The sequence below is a fragment of the Nicotiana tomentosiformis genome, chromosome 5, assembly GCF_000390325.3.
Source record: "Nicotiana tomentosiformis chromosome 5, ASM39032v3, whole genome shotgun sequence".
In the NCBI taxonomy this organism is placed as follows: domain Eukaryota; kingdom Viridiplantae; phylum Streptophyta; class Magnoliopsida; order Solanales; family Solanaceae; genus Nicotiana; species Nicotiana tomentosiformis.
This window is the reverse complement of record NC_090816.1, coordinates 113,822,342-113,832,270: the sequence shown is the minus strand read 5'-3', so window position 1 is coordinate 113,832,270 and position 9,929 is coordinate 113,822,342. Positions and strand designations below refer to the sequence as shown.

The following is a 9,929-nucleotide window of genomic DNA, read 5'->3' as shown; positions in this document are numbered from 1 at the left end:
ATGAGTTTGAATGAGGCATACACTGTAATTCAAGGAAGCATCCTCGTAATGAACCCATTACCAATATTAGCTCAACCTTTTCCCTTGCTGATACAAGATGAGGAACATAGGGAAATCAAACCAAATACTCAACTGTTTATTGAGTCCATATCATTGAATGCCACCAACTACTCACCTAACAACGGCAACCACAATGGTTATGGAAGGGGAAGGCCCATATGTGACTACTGCAAGAAGCTAGGGCACACTAAGAACATGTGCTATAAACTACAAGGCTACCCTGATAGTTCTGGATATTCACGCAATCAAAAACAAAATCCCAATCAAAGCTTCAATCAAAATCAAGGTTTCAACAGAAATCAGAGTTTTAACAAAAGAAAAAGGGCGGTGGCTAATGTTCATCCTGACACATCTTGCAACAAGGTAGAGGAATCTAACGACCAGAATAAAGATCAAAACATCAGTTTATCAAATGAGCAATATGGACAGATCATGAATTTGTTGCAATACTTTCAAGCTAGGAATGAAGGAGAACATGCAAATGCTGCCAATTCTATCAATTGAGTTGTGAACTTTGCAAGTATAGTAGTTTGCACTTCCTCTATAGATTTTGGTAAATTGTCCTATAAGTGTTTCAAAAATAAGACTAATTCCTCGATACTAGACTTAGGGGCTTCAAATCACATGACCTTTAATATGTCCCTACTTACTAACATTGTGACATTACCTTATCCACTCCTAGTTGTCCTCCCAAATGGCTATAAAATAAAAGTAACAGAAATTGGTAGTGCAACACTTGTGCGTGACATCACCCTACATAAAGTAATGTTTATACCCTCATTCAAATACAATCTAATTTTCATTCATTGTCTAGCCAGTTCCAACCCCAAGAGCATAGTAACTTTCACTGATCATCTTTTCATTCTGCAGGACCCTTCAATGAAAAGGCCTTTGGAGATTGATAAGGCTTGTGATGGTCTGTACTTTCTTTGCCCAAAGTGTTTGAGGAACAAGTACTCATGTTCTGTAGTCAACAATTCAGTTTCTTGTCTTGATAATGAGACTCACTACACACACAACTCACCATGTCATGGTAATTCATCTGTATATAGTTCAATTTCCATAAATAAGTGTGTATCTTTCCCCTTTGTAAATAGTTCAAGTTCAAGCAATAAAAATCAGAGTCCTAATCTGAATTCTTGTGCATCCACTCGTTATGATATGAATATTTTGTGTCATAATAGGCTGGGGCATGTACCCTTTGTCAAAATGAGAGGGATATAATCTATCCATGTCCCTTTTCCATCCAAACAACCTTTTCTCTATTCCATCTGTCCAATGGCTAGACAAGGGATACTACCATTTCCCCAGAAAACCAATTTCACCGCTGAAAATTTTCAATTACTCCATATAGACATATATGGACCTTATCATATGGCAACATATGATAATTACAAATACTTTCTTACAATGGTAGATTATCACAGTAGGTGCACCTGGACCAATCTTCTAACATGTAAAAGAAATGTACTACATGTTATAAAAACCTTTGTTTCCATGGTTGAAACCCAATTCAACACCAAAATCAAAACTATTAGGTCTGACAATGGCTCAGAATTTACCAGTACAGAAGCAAACCTGTATTTCTAATCCAAAGGCATTATTCATCAAAGGAGTTGCCCTTACACACTGCAACAAAATGGCATGGTAGAAAGAAAATATAAATATCTCCTAGAAACTGCCAGGCACTTTTGTTTCAATCTAAATTGCCTGTGAAGTACCGAGGTGAATGCATTCTATGTGTAACTTACATCATAAATAGACTACCTTCTTCCCATAGTCACCCTACATCCCCATTTGAGTTACTTTACAAAAGAAAACCAACATACTCGCACATGAAGAGCTTTGGATACTTGTGTTACCCTTCTGTACCAAATGTGCATAGGGACAAATTTGAACCTAGAACATCACCATACATATTCTTTAGTTATCCCTATGGAGTCAAGGGGTACAAGGTCGTAAGTCTTTCCATTATAAAGATACATGTCTCCAGGGACGTTGTCTTCATTGAAAGTGTGTTTTCCTTATGTTTTTAATCCCGCCCCTTTCATTGATCACACTCCTAAGGATGATAAACATCTTTGTGATAGTGATAATGGCATAAGTGTTACACACAATCAGCCTTTAGAGCATGATACTCCTTTATTACATGTGAGATCCTCCAGGTTAACTGAATCTTCCATCTCCTCACCACAATCTAATACACCACAGTCTTTAAGTCAAAGCACATCACCAGTTAGTTATCAATCAGGCTTCACATCCATTACCTTAAGAAAATCATAAAGACCTCACAGAACACTACTATACTTACAAGACTATCTACACTCACTTCCAAAATTAAAATCAACATCACCTCTTGCTCACAGTAATTTAGCTATATCATTTTCTCTCAATGCTTTATTTTCTAAAAATTATCATGTCTCCCCTGATGCTCTAAATCCTGAGAGCCAAAGTCTTGTAAGAGACATACAGTGAGACCTCATCATATGAGGGGGCAACTATGAATCATGCCTGGAAAATAGCTATGAACCAAGAGTTTGAAGCATTACATGCCAACCACACATGGGACCTAGTGCCCTTACCTGTTGGGAAGAAAACTATATGGTGCAAATGGGTATATAAGATAAAACATAAAGCAGATGGGAGTGTAGAAAGACTGAAAACTAGGTTGGTTATGAAGGAATATACCCAACAAGCAGGTATTGACTATACAAAGACATTATCTCATGTAGTCAAGATGACAACTGTGAGGTCTCTGATAGCTGTTGCTGCAAAGAATGGGTGGCATATATCCCAATTGGATGCAAATAATGCATTCCTATATGGGGACCTGAATGAGGAAGTCTACATGGAGATTCCATAGGGCTTGGCTGTAGATAGTTCAGAGTTGGTTTGCAAGCTCAACAAATCCCTTTATGGGCTAAAACAAGCCAGTAGGCAGTGGTATGCTACGCTTACTGAAGCCTTATGTTCAAGGGGTTATGCACACTCTATGTATGACTACTTTTTGTTTTACAAGAAAAGTGAAAACTCAACTATTTATATAGCAGTGTATGTAGATGGCATAGTGGTGACATGAACTGACATAATAGAAATTGAAGACTTGAAGGTGTTTCTAATTGACAGCTTCGAGATAAAAGATCTGGGCAGGGTACACTACTTCTTGGGTTTAGAGTTTTTTCACAAAGATGATGGTGTGATAATATCTCAGAGGAAGTTCACCCTTGACTTTCTCAAAGAGTATCAGTGCATGGACTACAACAACTTTACTTCACCACTAGACCCAACAGTCAAGCTCAAGGCAAAAGAGGAAGAGGCTTTGACAGACCCTACTTACTATAGGAAACTAGTGGGGAAGCTCAATTTTCTCACCAATACTAGACTGGACATAGCCTACAGTGTACAAAATCTGAGCCAATTCATGGATGACACTAGACAACCTCACTTGAAACCAGTCTTTCATCTACTTAGATATTTAAAAACAGATCCAACCCTAGGGATATTCATGTCTAGAGATACAAATTATACTCTCAGGGCCTACTGTGATTCTGACTGGGCAGTATGCCCAGATTCCCGAAATTCTATAAGTGGCTATCATGTATTATTGGGCAGCAGTTCTGTTAGCTGGAAGTCCAAGAAGCATGCCACTATTTCATTGTCTTCTGCAGAAGTAGAGTATAGAGCTCTGAGAAAGGTAGTGGGGGAATTGGTGTGGCTTAGTAGACTGTTTGAAGAACTTACAGTTCTTTTTCCCAAGCCTATTGTAGTGTTCTGTGATAGCTAGTCTGCCATGCACATAGCAAGGAACCCAGTGTTTCATGAAAGAACCAAACATATAGAGGTGGATTGTCACTTTGTGAGAAGTAAGCTACACGAGGGGCTGATTTCACTGCATGAACTACAGACCAACTTGCAAATGTTCTAACTAAAGCACTAACATGAGTCAAACATGCAACAGTCTTGCACAAGTTGACATTGTTTTCCATACCACCAACTTGAGGGGGGGGGGGTGTTGAGATGGTTAATTATGTAAAGTGGCTAGATACTTGTAAAGTGGTTAGTTAGTTAATTTGTAATGAGGCTATCTTAGCTATTCATTTTAGTTAGGCAAGTTTGTATATATTGTAAATACAAATATCAAATAAAGTTGGTCGGTTCATTTCAGATATTTTCTTTCTCTCTCTTCGTTATGCATTCTCTCTATCTCTCTGACCTCCATTGTTGCTCGTCTCAAGCTTGAGCAAGGTGAGGGCGTGTGTAGTCAACAAGTATTCCATGTAATGGTGAACAAAAAAAGATACATAGGATCTCCTTGTCAGAGACTTTTGGCTGCATTGAATGTGTTGTTTGTTCACCATTGATCATAATGGCGTAGTTCATAGTTTTGACTCATTGCATTACCCATGGTATGAACCTACTAGGGGATCCCAGCTCATTCATAACCTACTCCAAATATATCCACTTCACAGAGTCATAGAATTTTTAGAAGTCAATTTTGATCATGCATCTTGGAAACACATGTTTCCTTGTGTAGGCCTTTATCAGCTCATGTGCCATAATAATATTGTCACTAATCTTCTTTCCAGGGATAAATCCAGCATGTGCTTCACATATAATACTTGTAATTACCTTCTTAATCCTAGCAACAAGCACCTTGGAGATCAGTTTGTATAAGACAATACAACATGTGTTATGCATAAGCCCCAACCCAATGTCATACAGATAGCTATTGGGCTAAGAAAAGCTATTGGGCTGAGAACAAATATTTGGACCATGCTAATTTGAAATCCACGTGGATTGGTGGGCGTAATGGTTCTGTTAAAAGGGATGGTGGTATGAGATTTTGGGGATATGCTTATTGTTGAGCTCTATAAAAATTTAAAAGTCAAGCTCTATAAAAAAAAATTCAATAAAATCTCTCTATAAAATACAAATTCTCTCTATTCTCCATTTCCTTTGGTTTTATGCTTACTTTTATTAGTAAAATTCTAATTTTGTCCTATTGTTATTTTAATTTTGAATTATAAAACTATAGTTCTATTAATTTTCTTTTTAATTGCTTAGCCAAATTTTGCATAGTTTGATTTAAAAAATTTGGTATATCATTTATCGCCAAAAACAAATTATTGACTTGTTTAAAATTTGAATACCCTTGACGGAATTCCTGACTACGTCATTGCCCATAGATAACAGTTAAAGCGCACACAGCCCCATCGATTCTTCCTTTAACCATAATGTGTAGCAATTGGGGATTTTCTTTCACCTTGTCCACCATATATAGATTTGTATCCCATACAAGCCATATTCTACCATTTGTAGCTGTGTGGCAGTTGTTTACCCGAAAAATCGGATAACATTAAATTTATGTATGGTTCTAAGGATATGTGATACAATTTAATACAAATTGTATAGGAAAATAGTGAGCAAAAGAATGAATAAAGTGAAACAAAATAAGCATGAGTAGATCTCTTTCAATATGAGAAGTGATCTTTTGTTACAATGTATTTTTTCTCTCTGCCTTGCTTACAAGGACCCCCCTTTTATAATAGAGGGATCCTACTTCATTTATAATAAAATAAAGCATATAGTGGAGGACCCATGATGATTTGTCTCTTCCTCGATTTCTGCCAAGATTCCCTCTCTTAATGTGGTTGTAACGACTCTTGTCTGTGAGCTCGACACTAGCTCGGGCTCGTTATTAGGTCGAACCCTTGATTTTGGCTTGAGTCCGACCTCCGGGATGGGCGTAGCGTATTTCTAACCTCGAAGCAATGCCTTGCGGACCAATTCGGTCACAGGCTCAATGAAAGTATCGAGACGACTCCTCGATCAACCTTCAGACTCGAGGCTCATTTGTACTACCTTCGAAACTCATCCCAAAATCCCACTCCGGTTGCTTACCATTCAAACTCGATCGATCGTAGGAAGGCCGAAATCTATTTTGACCGTATACAGATAGTCTCCTCGTTTCTCAGGAAGGATGTGGTGAGAATCTACATGATCTTCGACGGTTCGATCGGGTTATAAGCTGACGTTTTCATAGGGCTCGATCATGACGTATGTGATAGTTGTCCCATCGATTTATTCTTTTCAAGGTATTTAATGCATGTCAGACGGTGTTTGGCCACCTCTGATATTGAACCGTCACGATGCAAGCCTATAAATAAGCCCCCTCCCCCATCTAACATTTACCACTTTTACATCTTTCACTCTTCCAAATTTTCTTAGCCTTTCTCTCTATTCCGCCGCTTGCAGAGCCATTTGCATCAATTTTTCATCTTCCTTTACCTTTCTTTCTCTTGTATCAATGGCCAAAACTTCGAAAACTGTACCTCAGAAGGAGAAAGCTTCTTCTTCACGGTCGTCCGGTGATAAGGCACCGATAGAGCCGCCTACCTATGAGTATGTTCCCGGCCCGTGTACTTTGAAGATCGATTTTAAGGTTGAGAATCCTTCATCTGTTTTGGGTCAATGTGAGCATGTGTCGATGTACATGTGCTCGATAATGGAGGGTCATCTCGAGGCTGTGAGGACAGACTGCAACTGGGGTTCCGAGGTTGTGTTACAAATTTCCTCCTCCGAAGAGAGCGTCATCACCTATGTGGAGGGTTTTTAAGTGTTTACACTTACACCTTCATGTTGGGTCCCGTCGACCCGGTGATCATCGATTTTGGCAAGAGATATCAGGTCACTCTTGGTCAAATTCATCCCTCTCTATGGCGTATAGTAACCTTACTTAGCTTATTTTCCAACAGGGTTAGGGGCTGGAATTTTCCCTGAATCACCTCATACGACTATATCGGCCTCAAATCTTTCGAGGACTAATCACGCTTCATCGTCGGGCATTGAAGGCTTTGATGTCGAGCATCGACAAAGACAAGGATCGGGGTTGGATGGGCCGTTATATCCGAGTGAGGACCCGTGATCTCATTCCGGAAGAGAAGATTCCGTTCCCTGAGGAATGGAATTTCAACCGTAAGTGGTTTTCATAAGATGTTGCTTTTTGTATCTTTTTCCGATTTTGTCTGATATCTTTCTCCAATATACAGCTACCCCTTGGATGTCACAAGCGGTACCCGACCTCGAGGATTGGGTTCGAAAGTTAGCCTAGACTTCCTCTTATGCCGAACGCGCTTGGCGTGATTTGGCAAAAGGTAGATGAGAGGCCAAGAATCATGGTAGTGATTGCTTCTCGTGTTCTTTGAAATATTTTTTAGGCTCCATTCGTCACTGATTTCCTTTCATGCAGGTGTAACCAAGGATGCCTTTTTGAGGCCTTCGAGTGGTGAAGAAATAACCAAGTCCCCGATCCCGGAACCTGGGAAAGATAAGAAGCGAAAAGCTGTCTCTCGGCCAGAGGACCCCAAGCCCAAAACTCGAAGGGTGAGGAGGAAAGTAATCGCTCTTTCGATGGACTCGGTCCAACGACTGAGGGAAGAAGAAGAAGAAAAAGATGATGCCTTGGCTTTGGTGATCCGATCTGCGAAAGCTATCAAGACGCTAGAGCTTCTGAGCCGATAGCAGATGTACCGGTCGGGGTTGATTCTGGTACCCCGAGTCTCGATCAGAGCATCCCGAGCGATTCGCTTGGGACCATGACAGTAGGTCATTTGCCTTCTCTTCCAACCTTTTCTGAGGAGGCATTAAAGGAGGCTCGAGAATTAAAGACCCCCGATATGGGCGGAGGTTCTAGTGTAGGGGATCCTTTTAGGGATTGCTTTACTGGAGTCGATGATGCCTCCGACATTAGTGATGCTTCTCTTCTCCTATAGGAGGCCCAACATTTCATTACTCGGGTAATGATTTTACTGTACTTTATTTCTTTGTTCTTTTCCCAAACTTGACTTGTGTTCTTTCCCTACTGTACATACCATTAGTAGGTTTCGAGTTGACCTCATCCTGTGCGAGGTCGAGCTTCAGAAGGCCTCGGAGGAGAGAGATGCCCCGCGTCTTCTTTGCATCCAAAATGACGAGGCTATCAAGGTCCTTCAAGAAAATTTGGCTAAGGCTCGTGAAGAAGAGGCCGAACTAGATAAGCAGGTGAGACTCGTTCTGTTAGAGTATGGGTTTGACTCAATTGTGGAAGTTAACCCTTCGTTATCTCAGTTACAGCAGAAGGTTGAAAAGATCGGGTTACTTCGGAAAGAAGTTGATCAAATCAAGGCTGAATGTAATCAATGGAAGGAGACTATCGACCGCCTAATTGCAGAAAAAGAAACCATCTTGGCCAAATTATTATCGGCCGATGTACAGGTTCGAAATATCAAGCAAAAGGGTTCGGCTCAGGCTAAGAGGATCGAGGAGCTTGAAGCACGGCTTGCTGAGGCCAAGGCGGAGGTTGATTCGTCGAAATTCATGGATGACAAATCTATTTCCATGTACCGGGCTGATGCCGAGGCTGCTCAGATGGAGGTACGAGAGGCGGCGGATACTGCCGACACTCGAGCACATTGGATTGCTGAACTTGCAAAGTGTCGGTCTCAGAAGGAGACCCTCAAGGAGATACACGCTCGAGGTTTCGACCTTGCTGAAGAGATAAGGAAGGCTAAAGAGCTCGAAGCTGAAGCCTTGTCTTCTGATGGCGATGATGATGATGATGACGGTAACAAGAGAAGATCTGAGAACAAGGGGGAGCCCGATAAAGAAGAGCATGTTCCTGAGGATGACCAGGAAGTTTAGTCTTGTAATTAACTATGTAGATAATTTTGTATATTGATAATTCTACTGACTTGCTTCTGTTTCGTGAAGATTTAATTCACACCTTTATGAATGGTTTTACAAGGATCTAAACAACTTAATCGAATTTGGACTTCGTAGTCTTTATGATTGATCGAGTATTTTTTCAGACTTGAAGTGATGTATCCCTTAGGCTTATTAGATGGAAGAAATATAGCCTGTAGGCGTAATGGTCGAATGAGTGCTTGCTCAAACTTGGAATAAAAGTAGCCCGTAGGCTTATTAGTCGAGTGAATGATTCAAACTTGAATTAATGTAGCTCGTAAGCATAATGATTGAGTGAGTGCTTGCTCGACCTTGAAACAAAAAGTATCCCGTAGGCGTAATGGTCGAGCGAGTGCTTGCTCGAACTCGAAATAAAGTAGCCCGTAGGATTAGTAGTCGAGTGAATGATTCGAACTCGAAGTAATGTAGCCCGTAGGCATAATGGTCGAGTGAGTGCTTGCTCGAACTCGAAATAAAGTAGCTCGTGGGCTTAGTAGTCGAGTGAATGAATCGAACTCGAAGTAATGTAGCCGGTAGGCGTAATGGTCGAGTGAGTGCTTGCTCGAACTCGAACTCGAAATAAAGTAGTCGAGTGAATGATTCGAACTCGAAGTAATGTAGCCCGTAGGCGTAATGGTAGTGAGTGCTTGCTCGAACTCGAAATAAAGTAGCCCGTAGGCTTAGTAGTCGAGTGAATGATTCGAACTCGAAGTAATGTAGCCCGTAGGTGTAATGGTCGAGTGCTTGCTTGCTCGAACTCGAAATAAAGTAGCATGTGGGCTTAGTAGTCGAGTGAATGATTCGAACTCGAAGTAATATAGCCCGTAGGCGTAATGGTCGAGTGAGTGCTTGCTCGAACTCGAAATAAAGTAGCATGTAGGCTTAGTAGTCGAGTGAATGATTCGAACTCGAAGTAATGTAGCCCGTAGGCGTAATGGTCGAGTGAGTGCTTTCTCGAACTCGAAATAAAGTAGCCCGTGGGCTTAGTAGTCGAGTTTATCTTAATTCTGTTTGCATAATAAATCTCCAAATAGAGGAATTTTTCTTGGATATAAGATGTTGGCAAAGAGAACTTTCTTTGCAAGTCACTATAAAAGTATTTATGCTTCGTGTCTGGGTTCGGGACAACTACATGAGCATGGTTTGTT

General features: G+C 40.6%; 2 protein-coding genes across 2 annotated transcripts; both read left to right on the top strand.

Annotated features, from left to right (window-relative positions):
• The first annotated feature begins 3,310 nt into the window (after positions 1-3,310).
• On the top strand, positions 3,311-3,844 carry LOC138893021 (secreted RxLR effector protein 161-like). Its single transcript, XM_070176786.1, has one exon. The coding sequence runs from the start codon at positions 3,311-3,313 to the stop codon at positions 3,842-3,844; it is 534 nt and encodes a 177-aa protein (XP_070032887.1).
• A 2,523-nt stretch (positions 3,845-6,367) lies between these two features.
• LOC138893020 (uncharacterized) lies at positions 6,368-8,739 on the top strand. Its single transcript, XM_070176785.1, has 2 exons — positions 6,368-6,549; positions 7,941-8,739. The coding sequence occupies exons 1-2, from the start codon at positions 6,368-6,370 to the stop codon at positions 8,737-8,739; spliced, it is 981 nt and encodes a 326-aa protein (XP_070032886.1).
• The last annotated feature ends 1,190 nt before the right edge of the window (positions 8,740-9,929 follow it).